This window comes from Neltuma alba, unplaced genomic scaffold, assembly GCF_004799145.2.
Source record: "Neltuma alba isolate B1F8T4 unplaced genomic scaffold, ASM479914v2 tig00012185_pilon, whole genome shotgun sequence".
NCBI lineage: Eukaryota > Viridiplantae > Streptophyta > Magnoliopsida > Fabales > Fabaceae > Neltuma > Neltuma alba.
In genome coordinates, this window is record NW_021636727.1 from 352,407 (window position 1) to 372,742 (window position 20,336).

Genomic DNA, 20,336 nt, shown 5'->3' on the forward strand with positions numbered 1-20,336 from the left:
AAGGAAGAGAGAGTTTTAAATGCAAGATAGAGAAGATAATTTTTCAATCTCATTCTTTAATATAATAATGGTAAAATCAATAAGTTTTATTAAATTAAAACATACTAAGTTAACAACTTAACTAACATTCATTGGTTTGTAAGAAATTTTAACTATTGTCTCATATTATGGATTAGATGGAGTATATCTCTATTAATTGTATGGAGTTACTATCAAGTAGTAGTTCTAATAAAGAGGATGATTTAAGGAAGTTACTGCACATTTGTTATAAATAGTCAACTTAACTAATTTTTGTAATATTTTTAAATTAGTTATCTAGTTCTTATATTAAGGACATGACAAGTATTATGTTGTCAAATTATAATAATTATCAATGAAAAATTGCTGTTATATCTGAATTTCACAGTTTTGTGATTCCAATTTTAGAAATTCCATCTTCAATTCAAAGCTGCTAGCAAGGCAATATGTGTGTGTGTATAGATAAGTAATGTAGTTTTTTTAATAAATTATCCTTATTTTATCTTCTCTCTTTTTCAATTTTTGGTGATAGCGTTGCCTTCAAAAGCCATATAACATGTTGCTGGTAGCAACTGAGAAAAGTAGCAGTATTAATTACACATTGGTATATCAATATCACAAGACACTGGTACTTGAAATGAAACCGGAAAAATTTGCTGAAACGATTACTTCGTAAGATCATTGAAATTTTAGCAGTTCATCATTTTCAATATGGCTTAAGTTAAACCATTTGATTTATTATTGGCAACCAATTAAACCACCAGTTTTCTCAATTTTCAACAGTTCACCTATTCTTATGCTTTCCCTTTCAGACCGGTTCATGTCACTGTTTGAATTGAGCCAATGACTAGTACATCAGTTTTCTTTCTCTCTCTTTTTTTCATGATGGAACCATTAGCATCCCTTGAAGGGGTAGAAGTCTCTCCCCGCCTGAATTTTTTCCATACCTAGAGATTGAAGCCGACATCTCTAGTTATGGAACCAAGGTACTTATCACTTTTTTATCAAACTTTTTTTTCCTACGCATATCTATGTTCATATAAGAGGCAATTCTATTTAAGTCACTGTAGAACACTAATTATAAGCACTTCTTTTATTAAGAATTCAAACTTTGGTTCTTCAAGTTATAAGAGACTAGCCTCTTTCACCCAAATGTCATTGGTTAGCTAACTATCACTTCAATTAACCCGATGTTGGCACTAGCGCATGAGTTTGATTGACTAGTTTGGTTTAAATTTTAAGAAAAATTAATCTTTTTATCATTATAGTTTTGACATGTTTATAACATAGTCCCTATACTTTGCTTTAATGTAGCTCAATCCTTATAATTTTGACTCTGTTGTAATCAGTCCCTTTAACTTGCTGCAACTCAGTTCATATAGTTTTATTCATTTTATAATTTAGTCCTTGTATTTTTGAAAAATAAAATTATATATCTAATAAAAGGAGAGATTAAATTATAAAATGTTAAAAGTATAGGGACTAAATTACAGTGAGTCAAATTTCAGGAATTGAGTTACAACTTAGTTGAACTATGGGGACTGAGTTGTATCGAGTCAAAGTATAAAGATTGAATTACAAATAAGTGAAGGCTACGGGGATCAAAAGAATAACTTTTCCTAAATTTCAATACAGGGGCCAGTTGGCAACTAACTGGGAAGACATAAAAGCTACTGTGAAATCATTTTTTGGGGTCACAATCATTATCCATAAAGCATTACCATTGTAAGCATGTTTCTTTTTCTGGCAATAAAAAGGCTTTCTTAAGCTAATTATAGAATACTCCTTTTGTACTTATTTTTTAAAAAATGGTTGGACTCTTATTTTATCCCAAAATAAAAGAAATTGGAGAAACTTAGTGGTGCCACTAATGAACCTTTCCCGAATTTTATTCTTCATCTGATTATTGTGATTTAACTAAAGTTTGATTCTATTCACTAATTTTAGTCAGGGAATTTTTCATTTGACATACTTAGATCATTTAACTAACAAAATTAAATTTTCCTTATTATTGAAAAATGTACTCCTTTTTTTTTTATATCTTTATTTGGAAACTGTGTGGGGTACAGTTTGGTGACCACAATAAGTACTGATAAAGAATTGCCATTATAAGTTGGTGCCTTGGAGGACATTGATTGGGTCTTCATTATCTTTCTGCTTCCTGCCATATATTATAGTCGCTCATTAATATTTTTGTCAACCCCACATATGAAGCAGGCGATCTCGGGTTTAAATTCGCGTAAATATAGAAAATATTTTTAGAAGAATTACATACCTCCAAGTGAATTTGATAATATAATACTCGAATCTGACCTGATCAGATATTTTAAAAAAATTTAAAATTAATTAAAAACAATAAATATGTAAGAAATACAATTTTCAGATATACTATTATTACTGGTTTAAAATAATGAATATGTAAGAGATGTGATTTTCTTTAAATATACCCCTAGTTAGAGGATGAGTGAGAACGAGAATCAGTGGGAAGTAAATGAAAATAATAATTGAGAAAAATACATGAGAAAGGCATAATTACTTAGGAGTGAAAATTTTAAAAAAAGGAAATTAAATTTTTAAACAAGTACAAAGGGTAAATTGTAAAATTTATATTTTTTCTAAACACAAGTATTTTTTTAGAGAAAGTAATTGTATTTGAAATACTGTCTGATATTTTTTTTTGTTGCCCAGAATATCCTCTCACCCGAACGGTGAAAAACTAATCTTACGGAGTATTATCAGGTGCCGGTGAGAGACTAATAACACTGTTTGATACTCTCCGTTTCTATTATAAGAGACATTTGATGCTTATGGCATGTTCCTATATATAAGAGACACTTAAAAGTTGTCTCTACTTTTTTGTGTTGATTTTCTATTTTACCCATATTTATTGTTTCCAACTCACACTCTCTCTCCCTCCCACTTCTCTTTCTTTCAATAATTTAATTGTTCTCTCTCATACTCTCTCTCTCTTTATTAATGAGGGTATTTTTGGAAAAAAATTATATTTTTTACACATTGATTGTTTTTAACTAATTTTAACTATTTTTTTTTATCAATATAATTCAGTTATTTGTTTCTTATAATAAAGAACGGAGGGAGTATTAAATATGAGAATGTATTGTATGCAACTATTTTTTTTTTTATTAATCGTAAATGCAAAGTTGGGAACGGGGCTCAGTCTGACTGGCTAGTTTGTCGGCTCGCCAGAATTTGCGGGCCAGGCTGGGAAAACAGATTCATCTGGCCTCCCCCACAATACAACCTGTGAGGGAAGAAGTGGGGCCAGCGATTTTTAGAGAGAGTGAGGACTGGGGAATGAAAACCCCAATTAAATAAAAAAAAAAAAAAAAGAGTGAACAGAAAAATCTGATTAAATTCCCATAATAGAAGCAAATATCCATTTCCAGGTGATAGGTATTAAGGTATATACTAGCTTCCGTGCTTAATATAAGAGATAGATAACTAATTTAAAAAGTTAAAAAAATTAATTAAATTAGTTACTTAGAGTAAATGTGTATTGACTTTCCTAAATTATCATATTTTTGTATATTAAAATTATCTCCAGGTGGAAAACCCTTTACAATCAATAAAAATATTATAAACTTAAGAGATGAAATTAATTGAGATATTATAAATGTCATCCATTGACTGGTTCTTATATTTAGACTGGAATTAGTATCTTCCAAACTCTTCATAACTTGTATAAAGTTACACTGTATCATATAACTTTTAATGTCTAACAGACTAAATTATGGGATTGTGGTTCCAATAATTAAACAAACATACGTGAGAGGGGTGAGATGAGACATTCAATTACCCACTCTGCCATTTACACGCAAATTTAAGAAGGGTGAGAGGAATAATGGGAGATCAGAGCTTGGAATATTAATATATCTTTTTTCTAAATCCCCATTAAACTATTCTGAGAACGTTATATAATCAATTATGTTGGGAAAGAAAAATTATTTTTACGTTTTTCCCCCCATAAGCTATAACTCGTCAAAACAAACTTTCTCCAAAACGCCCCTTGTAAGTTTAGCTTAAGTTCTTCCAATAATTCCCTCGTGCTGCTAACAGCGTCCTCATATTAGTATAACTAAAATCAATAAATCATGTTTTTATAGGAGTCAACTTAGGTCGAGAGTTTAATCTAGTTGTTGATGTGAATACCTTGTTCGAGTGATTTAGTAAATACTTATGTAACCTCTTTCGAAGCCTGAAAGTATATTCCAATCTTTTTTTGTAGAAAAAAACTAATTTCTTTAATCATAACCATATTGGCCCTTATTCTTCATGGTGAAACTCATGTATAGAAAGTACACTTTTTACAGCATAGTAAGTCAGTAACCGATCGACGTAGGAAGTGATATGTGCATCGTCAATATTACGTCCTTATACACTACCGGCCCCTCTAAAATCGATGTAAAAAGCCATGAAGAAAATTGTGACAGTAACAATGCAAATAAACAGTGCATCTCATTTCAAGTGATTTTGATTAAATTAAATAATTATTTAGCAGTTGATAATAAGATTTCTCATTTCTCAGTAATCAGTTAATTCAATTTTCCACAACCACATAACACAATTGAGTCAAATTAGTTCAACGAGAAGGGCAGTGAAGTCAGCGTCATAGAATGAAGAAACGGTTCGGCTATAAGCAAGAAACTCAAACCATCCACTAATCCAACATATCCATTATTAAATTGTCATTATTATTTCTCAAATTTCCCTATGTATTTACTTATCACATTCTGCAAATTGGTGGTAATTAATTGATGGCTTCTTGATTACATATTCCACAGCATATACTATCATTTCAAATTTCAAATAAACTTTTAGATAAATTATATTAATGTCAATTGCAATCTAATAATAACGATTATCTCAAGAAATTTTAATTATACAAAAATTAATCCCATTCATTAATGATTGATTAGGGCATCGATTGTGGGACGAGAGGCCAAGAAGAGGTTATGATATGCCTTCTCGGAGGGATGGATTGAATCCCAAAACAGATACTTTGAAGGATCGGAACATACAGAAGAATACTTATTGCAAAGAAATGATGTTTCAATGTATCCACTTCCACAGCAACCACTTTCAACCTCTTCAAACCCTATAACACAACATTATTCAACAGTTATTCATATCACATATATAGCAAATAAAGATGATGCAATGAAATATATTATACATGCCATTATTGTCAAAGTAAGAATAATACAATTTATTTCTCTAACTGGATATAATATTCAGAAAAACATAGGTATATATCTACTTTTTGTTAAATTGAGTGTGTTTAGATATCAGTCTGGATTCTGGAAGTCCAAATCCGATTTTGCAAAACCTCAATTTTATTTGAATACTTGTTTGGTTGCTTTGGCTATGCTGAATTATGTGCCTTTAAACTGACTTTCTCTCATATCAATTGGCCTATTGGCTCAGTTGGTTAGAGCGTCGTGTTTTAAACTTTTTCCTCCCTCTTTAATATTTAAGGTCTAAAATTTTCAGTTAGTGGCGTAAGGTTCTGTTTTTGTTAAGTATTTTCTAATATTATACTCGGCAATTGACATCCAAATATGCATTAAACATTTACAAATTAAAGAGCCATTTACAAATTAGAGACAAACAATCATAAGAGTAGCAGGATTCCAAACATATATCTTTCTGTTGTATGAGTTGTATTATTTTCTTATTAATAAAGATTAACAAGATAATTAAGAAAGGGGGAAATAATAAAAATCAAATATTTTAAAAAGCAAAGGATTGTACTCACCAAAACTGTCATGCGAATGAATCATACTATCCAGGGGACCATAAATGTCGATGTAAGAGATCTTAAGACCAGAATTAGACATGTTGAGTTGCATGAAACGTAGTTCATGTTGAAGCATAAGGTTGTAATCTCTTGCAGCAGAGGAAAACTTGTCCATACAACCTCGTTCCATAAAGGCATCATCAGAGTTTAAGGTTATCATTACAGGCAAACATCCCATAGGAGGTAACCCAGCCACCATAAATTTTCTGCCACCTTCTGCCCATAAGTTCTGCATAATTAATATTGTGTCGCTGATAAGTCACATCCAATAAAAAAGGTACACGCAGAGACTTCATCTTACCTTTATTATAAAACACACCTTCTGAAGAAAGAAAAAAGATCAGTTCTTATTACAAGTCACCGAATAGGGTATTAATTCCAATTTTTAAAGAATACTCCTATTTAATATATCATTATTTGCAACTTATATGGCTTTTTAGATGTAATTCATGATATTAAATATGGATAGGTTATATTTGAATGTTTATTTCATCATTTTCAGACAAAGAGTTGACCACCTCTGATCTTCTAGATTTTGTAGAGATTAGAGGTACCTTATAATAGGATCCTGGAAATATATACCTACACACACACCTATCTAGCTCCGACGTATATTGAATTCATTTCTACGGACCATCTCTATGGAAAGAAAAAGAGAACCAGTTTATGAACCATCTTTATGTGAACACCAAATTCCTCTATATATCGCATATTCAATTGAATATGTGCCCCCCAAAAAACAAACAGTTTCTGAATCATCTTTATACGAACACTGAACACTTCGCATTTGTATTAGTTAAATCGAAAGAATTCAAAAAAGTTATACAGATTTTTATAGCATTGTTTGGATGTATATAGCCATATAATTACCATAGCCTCACAAGTTGGCGTATTCAAGGGGTGTGGGGCAGTGGCTTTATTAGTTTCCTGGCTAACATTAACAGCACAACAACCAACACACCACACACACATTTTGCCAGCCTGTAATTGAAATAAAAATATCTGTGTCTTTAATTTTCTTGTAATTAATATGTCATGTGACAATAATTAGACCGTAGATATTTCATTATCTTCCCAAGAATCCAAATATGTTTGTGTGTGGTGACCGAATGAAGTTGAATTGAAGGCAAACCTGTATGAATTCTTTGACATTTTGAAGCACAAATTGCTGATAGGCCAAGAGGTGGTAGCTCTTTCTTCGTATTGGAATTGTGAAATAATTAACAACGAAATCATTTGTGCCAGCACTTATGAAAAATACAGCCTCGTTCATATGTTTCTCAACTCTTTGCTTCCCAAGCACTTTCTCCAATCTCTTCTTGCATTCTTTGAAATATTCCAGTTGCTTTGGTATTGGAATCACACCCTGCAATTAATTAATGCATAGCAACACAAGAAAAGCCAGCCAAATGATAATAACTGAGAACCCAGTTCATAAGTGGAAAAGTTGAAACAGTTTCATGTTTCTGCATGTGTTTCTGCTATTCTAATCAAGACGACAAATTTAGTTTTCAAAGTTCACGTCATTGATTATTCCAAAGTTCATGAATTTGCAATTGCTATTTGAATTCCAAAGTTTGGTTCCAACAATAGCGCGCACGACACAAGATATATATATATATATTTATAGGATGAAAGACGAGGATCAAAACTCAAGTTCATAATGACACATAATTGATTATATGACAGTATACTGAATACTCAGTAACTTGTCTTTACCCCTTCAAGATATTGCAGACACAAAAAACCAAAGATATATTGAAGCACAGAGACAGAGGGGAAGAGAGAGAGAGAGAGATACACTAAAAGTTGGTGTAAGTGGGTCGAAACCAGAACCAGCAGAAGCGAAACTAACTCCTGTGATAAGATCCTTGTAGCTGAGTTTTGGATCCAAATATGGCGGCACTAAATCTTTCAAACCTATATATGATGCTGAAAAGGGACACATTTAAAACCACAAAGAAGAAACAAGAAATGTTTTCCATTAGTTTAATCCAACTAATACATGCAGAAACATAAACAACAAGCGATGAAGACATAGTATAACAATCCAGAACTGCTGAAACTATATATAGATATATATTGCATTTACCAACAAAGTCAGTGCCAAGTTTTCCATTAGTGAATCTTCCTGTGGGAATCTGATTGGGAAAATCTCTGCCATAGGGTGGGAAATTGCCCTTGAAAGGTGTATTGACGAAGTTATTGTTTCCCGGGTCTACTGTGGAGTCTCCAAAGACGTATATCCCAGAGACCTTCTTGCTCAAAGCTTCGCCTGTTTGGACCGTAAAACATAATAATAAGAAGCAGAGAGGCAAAACTTGTGTAAGAGACAGTAAGGGATATTGTTTGTCAGAGCCTTCCATGTCGCCTGGATTTTTTATGTGAAGTAACATATGATTGTGGCAGGAACAATGGAATCAAAATTTATTGACATCCATATATAGCTGTGATATATATATTCATAGCTTGTTTGGTAGCCGAGAAGAGTTTTGCATTCTTTTATTAGAATGGAGCGAAGATCTTATATTTTGAGGAACAATATAATAAGTATAACATAATTAATAAGTATGAAATGCAAAGAGGTTTTAGTGTATTTTAATATCGTTATTACAGAATTATTTTTTTTCCAAGTGGTTAATATAATATATGGTCCCTCAATTTTGTCTTTGTTTTGATTATTTCTTCAAATTTCAGATCATAGGTTTTGGTCCATCAAAAGACAAAATAGTTTATTTTTTCATTGAATTATAGGACCAATGTTTTAAGTGAAAAGCAATTTGAGGGACCAAAATTTATGATTTGAAACTTAGAGACCAAAGCCAAAATGAGAGCAAATTTAAGGAACTGAAAATTGTATTAACCCTGTTTTTCAAAAAAATGCTAAATATTATTAAATAAGTTATTATTACCAATGCTTATTTGATAAAACATTTTTCTTTGGATATAAGGTATCATCACTCTTAGTAAAATTAACCTTCAAAAGAAATCCATAACCATCGTTTGTTTCAGGCAATATATTATTTCAAGATCAAAAAAGCTAATATATTATTTGAGCACAAACCCTGTGGAAATTCGCTAAAAAACGGCATAAAGGCGTTTTCACTTAAAATTAGAGAACCAATATGCAGAACTGTTCATAATTTATTATTAATATTAGCAGTTCTTCAAGTCCTTTAGATGAATGATAGTGTATATATGTATTATTTTTCCCAATTTTTAGGAGGTGGGGACTTGTGGTTGAGAAAGTTAACAAACATGTTTCATATATGTAATTCAGTAATTATTAAGGAATCATGTTTGGTGAGATACGTAGAACAGGTGAAGAAAGTTAGGTACCAAAGTAGGTTTAATACATATACTTTGAGTTTGGCTTTTCTTGCATGAATGGATTTTGATGTGTTTAACTGAAAACAAACTGATATATCTATATATATCTACCCTTCTTGCTCTCAAATTTTAAGCCTTCTTGTGTCAGACAAATTGTTCAGCTAATCGTTACCTTGTTGGACTACATCATTCCAAACGCTAATATATGTGCTTCCTCTGCATAATTAATAAGTAATAATTAGTTAAAAGTGAAATAAATCTTAACATGTGAATTCTACACTAGATGTCAAAAATTTGCATACAACTCTTTCGAACAAAATTAATAGAATTTGTGTATAAATCTAGCAAATTAAATTATCTTTGTATTCAATATATATATGTCCATAATTGCTAATTTAAGTACTTGTTACCTTCATTTGGAGGTTTCAAATTCAATAATGTTCATTCCAAATAATTAATAATTCGGTGGCTATATTTGGTAAGGGTAGTTTTATTGGACGACAAACTACTACCTTTTGGGGAAAAAGTATCATGTTTTTTAATTTATGCACCTTCAATGTTCAATATATAAATTAGTTACCTAATTTATTTAAATTTTAAAAAATTAATAAAGTTAGTTATTTTTTTAAAAAAAAACATGTGTTGATTTTTTCCCCCCAAATTACCTCATTTGGAAATTATTCTTATTGACTGCATCTATTGTCTATACAATTAATAGAAGTAGTTTGGGGGAAAAAAATAATAAATATATAAGACAAAGTGGATTAAAATCTTATATTTGGGATCAAAACTTATCTCTCAATTAGACAAAACAAAGGGAGTAATTTTGTTAAAAGAAATTCAGATAAAAATTGTTAATAACATTTTGCACATTTTAAAATTTATTTTTCCTTTTTTAAAAAGTAACCATATGTCTCTTTCTTCATTAAAATATTCCGAAATTATTTTCCCACTACTTTTTTTTTATTTAATTTAAGCTCTTTTAAAAAAAATTAAATAACATGACAATCCACTAGTAATTTCACCAGAGGATACCCACCCTTGTAGCCAATATGGTTTTACTCTAAACAATTTCTAACCAAATACCTTAAATTAGTTGTTGGCCTAACAAGGAACAAAGGCCTCAGCTATCGTCTGCAACAAAGGGTTCATCGGCCAAAATGGGCCTTATAACATAACCAGGCCCTGCTTTTTGGAACTTGGGCTTCTTTTCTTTCCGATCATTTTAATCCAACTCGGATCCTCTGCGGTGTTTACAAAATTGATTAATTTTATAATTCGAAATTCTGTGAAAATATTTATTCAAACTTATTTTTGAAAAAACAAATTTAATACTTCAATCAAACTTTTAACGTTTATAAACAAAACTACCTTTTGTTTATTGTTTTTGGTCCGACGGCGTATACAAACCTTGCAGATAAGAACGTAGATACAAATTTTAGATCAGGTGAAGGTGTTAAAAACAGTCTAATTAATAGTTAAATATTTAAAAAAATATTTTGGGATCTTTAAAATAATATTCTTGATGTAAATAGTTGACAAGTAGATTCATATTAAACTAAAGGACCACTGGTAATAAATCTATTTAAAGAAGAAAGATAGGTGGGCAATCACAGAAACATCAAATTAGATTAATATAGTTTTGGTTCAAAACATAATATTCATCAATAGCTATGTTCTAGAACTATAATTTTTTATTACAAAAAAAGAAGATTGATTCAGATACATGTACGGATAGGTTTTAATATGTTTCAACGACCACGCAAGTTCAAAATATTGATTAAAATGCAATATTGCTTGATTTTTAATTAAGCCCTTTAATTTATTCCTCCTGTTTTGAAGTTGTGGTTTAGGTTTATCTATTGGCCAACCGTGTGGCTTAGATTTTCTAACATCCCCCCATCATAAGCCATGTCTTTTGCTCCAAGAAATGTTTCTTGTGGTTTCTTTTACGCCTCCTTGCTTTGCTTTTGATTTGGAATAATTTTTTTAAAGGAAAAATTGATATGCAAGTCCTTGTATTTTCTTTCTTTTTATTGAATCCCTATAATTTCCTCAATCATAGGTATTGATCCCTATATTCACCATTTATTAATTTGCAAGATAAATGACATTATGATATACTCAAAATAAAAACTACAACAAGCATTTCACGCCTTGCATATATAGCATGCAATTAAGGTTTCCAATCAAATACAGATGTCTAAAAGGAAGAGGTTGCAAGTGGAGGGAACCACCATGGCTAGGTTATTGTATTTGTGAAAAATGAAACCATAATGACCCCTATGATTGTTAGGGCTATTTTCAATTGATTTACTACATTGGATTGAGCGACTTTGTAAATTAAAACTATGTTGCTTTTTAGTAACGACATAAATCATCTTTAGAATAACTTATAAGTAATTTTTTAATTGTAATTTACAATTGAAATAAGTTTTGTCTTGACTAATTATGTGAAACATGGTTATAAGTTATTTCAACCGTGATCCCAAATAGGACCATAGTTTCTTGACAACTTTTTCTCCACTGTTTTACTCGCCAGGAATAGATACTGCGGTTGTTCTTTACTCATTTACTTGTACTTATTTATAAAAATGCTTCTGCTTTTATTTAACATCGCTTCTTCGCTTAACCGAATTAAATGGGTGACCTGGTAACTATATTTTGTGGTAGTGGTAGTCAACTCAATATATAGTTGAATTAATTTTGTCACATAAATCTAAATAAAATCAAAATAAACCGAATTATAAGTTATTTATAGAATCAAGAAAACAGTTATGCGTACAATAATTATCTTATTTTTATGTCATCTTAAGAAATTCTTTTTATTTTATATTTTGTGGCAACTTACATGTAATTTAGTTAGTATTTACATTAGCTTTAATTAACAGATAATGGCATAAGTAATAGTTCTTATAGTTGACGAAACCATAATTACCCATTAACAAAAAAAACTACAACGACCGAATTAACAATTAAGCAAAACTATCATAATTAACAAGCTAATTTTCCCCTTTTTTTAACATTAGCAAGGTTTCGACTCTTTATTTCAGCCCATGCACCATTATGCCACCCTTCTGGTCAAAGCTAGCTTACTAGCTTGATTAGGGATTTTCTAATTATTCCATTATAATATTGGTAAAGTCCTACATATATGTTCTGTAGCAAATAAAATCATTCAGATACAACACGGCTAACTAATCTAAATTTGAGTCAGATTAGACATATGGATTTGATCCTCCATATAAAATCTCAAACCGTTTTATCTCCAAATTTATAAATTTTTTAAAATATCTTTATTAATTATACATGCTAATTAGGGATTTTCACTGAGGAGTAGTTCTAATGCACATGATTAAAGAAGTTTAGGAAAGTCCATACATATTTGTTACAAATAAACAATTTAACTAATGTTTTAACATATTTAATTTAGTTATTTAGCTCTTATATTAAAGATATTTCATTGCAAACATAATGTTTCATACATCATCATCAGAAGGAAAAATACAGCTTGGATATGTACACCGAAAGTGTATGTATGATGTGACCAATATAAATGATTTCTTTTATTATATGGAAAACATATGAATTTCACTTAATAATTGTTCTTTGTTTAAAATATTGCTTGGAACATTCCAATTCCAACTGTCAATTATCTTTCTGTACATGGTCTTCTTCATCCTTTGTAATTATAATTAATACCTGCTGCTCCACATAATGCTCAAGTTCTTTTTAATCAATGACAAATCATTTTGTATTGGCACTACTAGAGAAAAAAGGCTTCTCACGACACATAGTCATGGCGGTTATCAAGCAAAATGCCGTTAGAGAGAGAGAGAGAGACTTTTTATTGATAATATACTCAAAAAGTGTACATATGTATGGATATATATATATCCATATATATATATATATATGTTCTCACCACTATAAATTTTTTCTCATATTGATCACATGAAGATATAGACCATGTAAATTACACATCATAATTGTTATAACTTTGTTGACTTAATAAAACATTGCTTGTAAATTTTTAATTATCATTCCAAACTCATTCTTGCAATGCATGTTACCTTAAAAATCATGGAAAGTAACTGTTGACTGGTCGTAATACTAATTAGAGGCTCTTTGAATTCTAATGAAGTAACTATGTATGTGTTTTTGAACTATATAGATAGACAATGACTAATGAGATTGATTCTAATATCATTCTATATTTTATCTACACATTAGTACAAAAACGTCTTTTTCGTACAAAAAAAAGTCCTGCTTATAAATTATTTTTGCACCGGTGAGAATGAATAAATGTCAATTGAAGTTTTCCTATACGTATTTAAATTTCCTAAAACAATTAACAAACTAAAGATTTGAAAGAATAAGCCGCAATATTTTATACCTCTCTTGCTTTGAAGGAAAGAAACTTCCTGAAGGAGATATTATTTAATAATGTCGATTTATTTATAAATATTCGTTACACCAACAAAAAAAACATATAAATATTCGATGTTACAAGGAACAAAACGAAAGAAATCTACTGAAGTCAACTCTTGCATTTTTCTACTTACACTCAATTAAATTTCCTGTAATTAATAAGTAAATCAATCAACCGCGTCACGGATTTCTTAGTCAGACATATTTAGCTTAGGGTTGTTCGACGTTTTTAAAGAAAGCCAAAACCACACAACTTAGAACAATGATCTTGCCAGCCTTTCAAATGCTGCTGCCTCGCTGTTTCTTTGTACAAAGTCAATCATGATTAAATAATTAAATTAAAATAAATGATAACATTCCAATTCCGATGCATTGAACAAGAAGAATCCATACAAGATAAAGGCTCCAAATGATTGAGCAAAGCACACAAGTCAAGAAAAGAGTATTAAATTAATAAATTCCCATTATTTAAACACTTTCCTTTGTATTGAAAACCCTGAAATTCTCCATACCTTAGCTGGTCAGTGAACAAATTCTACAATTTTCCAACTTGGATCTCATTCACTTGTCAAGATAAAGCAAATCCATTAGCTTAGCTGTATACGTGTATCCACACTGCATATATACCTATATATATACATCATAATTTATTTTCTGCTTACTTCAATTAACTGTCATTTCTAAATAACATGGCAAGTCAAAGTGATCATCAAGCAAAACCGAGCTTTGGTTTTGCTTTAATGGAGGCGTCGTCGGAGTTGAAGGATATCAACCAGAAAAGTAGTAATCATCATCATGCAGCTGCAGATTCAGAAGGGATTCTTGAGAATATATGGGCTAGGGTTGTAAACACAGCAGAATCATCGAAGTCATGGGAAGGGCTTCCGAATCTTGATGGAAGAGATGAATCAAAGGAGATCCTACAAAGGCTTCCAAGTTTGGGAAGATGGATATCAATGGGAGCTGAGGCATGGGAAGAAATTTTAGCTGATTTTCCACAGAATCTTCTTCAAGACACATGCAATTATAACAACAATCTGGGAAATTTCTGCAGAAACATTGAATCCAATTGTAAAAATGTAGAACAACAAGAAAAAGAAGAAGTAGATGGCACTGTGAGGCCAAAGAATATGGAAGGTGAAAAAAGAAGACACTATAGAGGAGTGAGAAGAAGGCCATGGGGAAAATATGCAGCAGAAATCAGGGACTCATCAAGGAATGGAGCTAGAGTTTGGCTTGGAACATTCGAAACAGCTGAAGAAGCAGCTTTAGCTTATGATAAGGCAGCTTTGAGAATTAGAGGTCCTAAGGCATATTTGAATTTCCCAATTGAGATTGTTGCGAATGCTTTAGGGTTTGATCTCAAAGGAAGTGACAGTGTCAATAATAAACCAATTATTACTAACTCTGCTTCAACTTGTGAGGAGCATTATTATTCCAGGAAAAGAAGATTGAGAAATATTGAAGAACCTGCGGCTAAAAAGATGGCGAATTTGGGGGATGAAGTAGATGTTGTTGTGTTTCAGGACTTGGGGAGTGATTACTTGGAGAGTTTATTATCTTCCTTTTGAGTTTTGACAAAAAAGCTCATCAAAATTGATAAAGGAAGTTGTAATAGATATATACAAGGTAAAATATTTATGTATTTTCTATAGATATTGCATAACTGATTAGTCATAGTAAGCTGTTTTCCTTGAGGAAAGTGACAACGCATGATTAAATTTTTTACGTAGTTGTCTGCGTTTATTTAAATCTCCAAGTTTTCAGCAATAGCTTGTCTGGATAGATACTAGGAAGGCCCCAAAAAAAAAAAAATCAGGAATTACATGTTCAATGTGAACGTGGTTTAATTTTGATACTGCAGTTTATGAAATTTGAAAAAATACATCTATGTTTTGATGCATAAATATTCTCCTCATAGATTTAATTGGCAGCAGGAACGTTTTTGCTTACGCAGGGACATTGCATGGTGTCCAACTGTGCCATGGCTCAAATTTTCAGGCCATAGCACAATATATATCATCATGAACCTAAAAGCCATATATCATCAAGCATATCATACTTTACATTAACTAGGTTATGATCAATTTCCACAATTAGCTAATAACTTAAAGTGCACTGATCACCCCATAAAAACACTTAAATATAATAACAACAGTCTTTTTTCACTAAATGAGGTCAATTATATGGATGACATGATGTTGGTGTATCTAACAATAACAAAACCTTTCAAATAGATTGTTGATAAAAAAAATCTCTTAATAATTTCATTAAGTGTTTTCATTAGTCTTCATCTACTCTTTTCCAAAAAATTTTATACTATTTGATCAACTCTTCTCACCATTATATTCAACTAGTAAAAGATATGAAAAAGAGTATTTAAATGCAAATTTAATAATTAAATAATACCTTATGTACAAAGATTGAGGAGTGCTCATTTAGTCCTATTTATAGGCTCTTTTTTTTTGTTGCCAGGAGTCCTATTTATAGGCTAGAGAAAGAAATTTTTATATGAATGTACATTTTTTTTCTTTTATTTATTATTGTTTAGCTTTTTTTTTTCTATTGATATAATGTATATTAAATAGGGATAAAGTTGAAAAGCTATTAAATTTTAAAGGGTAGTTTTTTTTGGGTGAAAAGAGGAATTCTAAAGGATAGTTAATGAAGTTTAAGTTTTTTTTAAATGTATGAACTATGTTAGAAGTGATTTATAAATAGGACCAGAAGAGTATATTAGAAGCGTATATTATAATAAGAATGACTGACGTTGTCACAAATACTTCAATTATAATTAATAGCTTTTATTATTAGTATTATTATTACCATTGGAATTTGGAAATCCCTATCAGTTTCTTATTTTAATGTGGCCATTAAAAGGACTTGTATCAAGGTCAAATTAATATGGTGACCATTGTTGTCAGTGGAAGTCCCTTTCACTCGCTGCCATATTTTAAGTAGTTTTGGTAGCAATCCTATGGCATTGGGAACTATTGAATTTGGCTTTTGTTGAAGTTGATGAAGTTGTATGAAATATAGGTGTTAATAGTGGAGAAATGATATAATTTAAAAAATAAGAAGAAAAGAATTTTTAAATCCGATTTTCTATACAAGCCCTTGTCAGTATTTTTGTTAGTTTTTGCGACACTAAGAAAAATCTTGATATCTTTTCAAATAGGGTATATCCCTGCCGGGGGATTTTTTTTGGTCTATAATAAATAATTTGACCGTTAGTAGATTTTTTTTTTTAAATGGACGTGAACAATTTCCTTAGTAATTATAAATTTGGCAACCGGCTACTATATATTAAGGGATAGATGGAGTGTGCTTTTCTTATTGTCAATAAAGAGTTAAAGACATCAATGAATATAACATGCACGTTAAGAAAAATTATAATTAAAGAGTCACACTATTCATAATTCATGAATGTGTGTGACGCGTCTCAGACATTCCAATATCCATGCAAATATAGAGGATTCACTCTAGGTCTATTTTAAAAATTAATAGAGCTCAATATTGTTCATAAGTAATAATCCTTCCATTCCTTTTAGATCGTTTTCAAAAGAACACGTTAACCAGTATATTAAATTCAGGAAAATGATTAAAATCAGTTCATTATCAAAGATTTTAATATTATTCAACATGCACATTATTCTGAACTTGTATGCCTTCGATTCGACATTCTTTTCTGCTGGAAAAAATGTACAAAAAAAGAAATTTAAAAACTATGGCAGTCGAAATAATGAAATGTCAATGCGAGAATAAGCATAATATTAATAATAAGGTGTTTTATGTATACATACAAATCAAAGAAATGCTCACTTCTCGTTAAGACGAATACTAAATATTTTCATGCGTATATACCAAATCCACATTATTTAATAGTGTCATTATCTTTGCTTTTCAATTTGCATTATGAAAGTCAAAACACATGCTTCTAATGATAATGACATAAAGAATTCCCATCACAATAAAAATTGTAATTAATTATATATAAAGCTTTGTATAAAAAACAATAGTTTATTTGTATACATTACTTGAAGATTGACTATGTTATAAATAATAATTATCCTCATAATGAAAGAAAAAATTGATTTGTTCAATGCATCCTTAGCAATATGGGCTTTGAATTGCCCTTTTGGAGATTCATAAGCCATATATGATGAACACAGATACATCTCGTAAGCTAAGACCTCTCTGTAACGGCACTCTCTCTTTTCATTTTTTGTATTTTGTTTGAAAGCGATGTTCGATTTTTTTTTTGAACCATACGAGTTAATCAGAAATCAGAAACATTTTTATGTGTAAATAAATATAAGATATTATAAAGCATAATTTCGAAAAAGTTTAATAATTTTTGGTCCAATCCTCTTGTGCGTCTATTTTATTTTAATTGAATTAGTAGAAAATTTGACTCAAGGTTTATTAATTTCATCATGGCTAAATCAGTCGTAACTAAATTAACATATTTTTAATTTCATATGCAAAAATAAAGACATAAATATAAATAATTCATTCAAAATGTTAAAAAAAATTGTATAATTCAATGTGGACGATTCAGACTCGTAATTTGCCATTAAAATGGTAATATTATAGAGATGTTTCAACAACGCTAAAGAAGTTAATCCCCATTATATATAACATCATTATAACGATATGACGAACTGTTAATTAATCACCCCCAATGATTCCACACGTTGGCCCCATTACTATTATCTCATAGTATAGACTTTCCATGTTGATTGGCTCTGAATAAAATAAAAAATAATACCACTTCTAGTCCTTAATATATATAAGATTAGTTTTAGGTAAATTTGAACCGCAAATTATATCTTATATTAAGCACCATAAGTAGTAAAAAGTTTGAACATGGATCACTCTACTGCCATTGGGGTTATATACTCCAATTTTATTAAGATGCAATTGAATTGAATATACTTTTCTAAATTCATTATACATACGTAATATATATAATCTTCCTCTATATATATTATAAAATATATAAGAAAAATCACATTACTTATAATTCATAAACAATTACAACTGAGCACAATATTTCAAATTAACCTTGATGCAGAAAGTAGGCTCCAACTACCTAGATAAATAAATACAATCAATTATATTATGCCAAAACACATACCAAATTTTGTTTTGAATCCACAAGAAATAAATCAAATTTGGGATCATAATTCTGATGCCTAATATTCTCACTGCGTAGATTTTCTACCCTCACATCATCTAAATTCAAATCAAAATTACCTACACGTCACATCTATCTGGAATCAAACTCGGATTCTTAACAGAACTTGCACATGAGCCAACAGCAGCACTTGAATCAGACTCAGAAGAAACCTTATCATTCAATCTTTCTGGTCTGAAAATAGAAGAAGAAGAAGCTACGACGTCACGAGGGAAATTGAGAAGAGCCTTAGAGCCTCTCATTCTGAAAGCAGCTCTGTCGTAAGCCAAGGCGGCCTCTTCCGCCGTCTCAAACGTCCCCAGCCAAACCCTAGCCCCATGGCGAGCCGAGTCCCGGATCTCAGCCGCATACTTCCCCCACGGCCGCCGCCTCACGCCCCGGTAGTGCTTCTTGACGTGGCCGCTGGTGGTGGCCTGACGGAGGCCAGGGACTAGTGCAGCTGCAGTCGATCTGTGAGAAGGTGGAAGAGCGTTGGCTTCGGTGAGGACTTGGTAAATTACCATGTCTTGAGAATCATCATGGTTGAGAGGAAGAAGCTCAGCTTGGGAAGACGATGACGCCATGGATGGATGAAAGGATTGTGAGGATTTGGAAGGGTTTAATTAGTAGTTATAGTGGTTGTGGTGGGGACAGTGAAGTGAATAATTTGTGGTGGTGGTGAGATTATAATGGTGGAATAGGATTTGGGAACTTGTGAATGAACGGACTATATATGGTTTCAGTATTTTTGTTGGTGTCTTGGTGGGGCGTAATTGTATCTACCCTTGGCTTTCTCTCCAAGTACAATATTATATATGGGTATAGAAATAAGCAATATTATTCACATTCATCACGACAAAAGAAAAATGATATGGTTTTGACTTTTTGTGCATAAAATCTTGAAAGAAAATAAATAAGTAAATAAGTAAATGAAATTATTCTCCATTTCTTATTAGGAAAATTATTGAAAAATCCCCCGTTACAAAATTTATTGCCCAAAAGTACCTAAGGACAAGTCTACGAGGGTGTGTAACTCTTTTTCAATTATATACAACATATATTTAATTATGTACAAATGTCTCATGTTTTGGCATTTTGCATATAGTTAAAGATAGATTGTACATATATTAAAAAAGAGTTATACCAGCCAAAAATATTTTGTACATGGGTTATTAAACCAATTTTAGGTATCTTCGGACAATAAATTAATTTTGTAATGAGAGATTTTCTTTTCCAGCAATTTTTCCTTTTTTTTCATTTGTACTTCTGAAAATAAAAATAAAAATATTATTATTTAAAAGAATTAACTTCAATTTTAAATTATATCATTGGAAAAATATATTCATAATCTCTGTGCGGTTCTACTCATGTTCAACCTAGTTCTTATACGAGAAAATGACACAAAAATGACACTTAAATTTGAAAATCCCTATTTAGTCACCTACATAATGAAAATCCCCATTTGCGCACACACGACCAAATTGGGACTTTGAAATTTGCTGAAGAGACCAAATTGCCTTATATATATATATATCAAGCACCCTCACCAGCCAGCTGATA

At 30.9% G+C, this 20,336-nt stretch overlaps 3 protein-coding genes across 3 annotated transcripts; 1 reads left to right on the forward strand and 2 right to left on the reverse strand.

The window, feature by feature from the left end:
- Nucleotides 1-4,832: 4,832 nt before the first annotated feature.
- On the reverse strand, nt 4,833-8,248 carry LOC114724311 (GDSL esterase/lipase At5g45960-like). Its single transcript, XM_028910642.1, has 5 exons — nt 7,929-8,248; nt 7,638-7,768; nt 6,969-7,202; nt 5,795-6,065; nt 4,833-5,134 (listed from the first exon to the last, which is right to left on the reverse strand). The coding sequence occupies exons 1-5, from the start codon at nt 8,230-8,232 to the stop codon at nt 4,941-4,943; spliced, it is 1,134 nt and encodes a 377-aa protein (XP_028766475.1). The 5' UTR covers nt 8,233-8,248; the 3' UTR covers nt 4,833-4,940.
- Nucleotides 8,249-14,286: 6,038 nt separating this feature from the next.
- LOC114724358 (ethylene-responsive transcription factor 15-like) lies at nt 14,287-15,168 on the forward strand. Its single transcript, XM_028910697.1, has one exon. The coding sequence runs from the start codon at nt 14,287-14,289 to the stop codon at nt 15,166-15,168; it is 882 nt and encodes a 293-aa protein (XP_028766530.1).
- A 3,419-nt stretch (nt 15,169-18,587) lies between these two features.
- LOC114724334 (pathogenesis-related genes transcriptional activator PTI5) lies at nt 18,588-19,458 on the reverse strand. Its single transcript, XM_028910674.1, has one exon. It carries the CDS (start codon nt 19,358-19,360, stop codon nt 18,857-18,859), a length of 504 nt encoding a protein of 167 aa, XP_028766507.1. The 5' UTR covers nt 19,361-19,458; the 3' UTR covers nt 18,588-18,856.
- Between the last annotated feature and the right edge of the window lie 878 nt (nt 19,459-20,336).

Excerpts from the sequence above, each read along its gene's own strand:
- LOC114724358 (XM_028910697.1), top strand. The coding sequence starts at position 14,287 with ATGGCAAGTCAAAGTGATCATCAAGCAAAACCGAGCTTTGGTTTTGCT.
- LOC114724334 (XM_028910674.1), bottom strand. The coding sequence starts at position 19,360 with ATGGCGTCATCGTCTTCCCAAGCTGAGCTTCTTCCTCTCAACCATGAT.
- LOC114724311 (XM_028910642.1), bottom strand. The coding sequence starts at position 8,232 with ATGTTACTTCACATAAAAAATCCAGGCGACATGGAAGGCTCTGACAAA. Across the intron at positions 7,769-7,928 it reads ACTTGGCACTGACTTTGTTG|CATCATATATAGGTTTGAAA; the intron begins GTAAATGCAATA and ends GTCCCTTTTCAG. Across the intron at positions 5,135-5,794 it reads TCATTCGCATGACAGTTTTG|GGTTTGAAGAGGTTGAAAGT; the intron begins GTGAGTACAATC and ends GTTGTGTTATAG.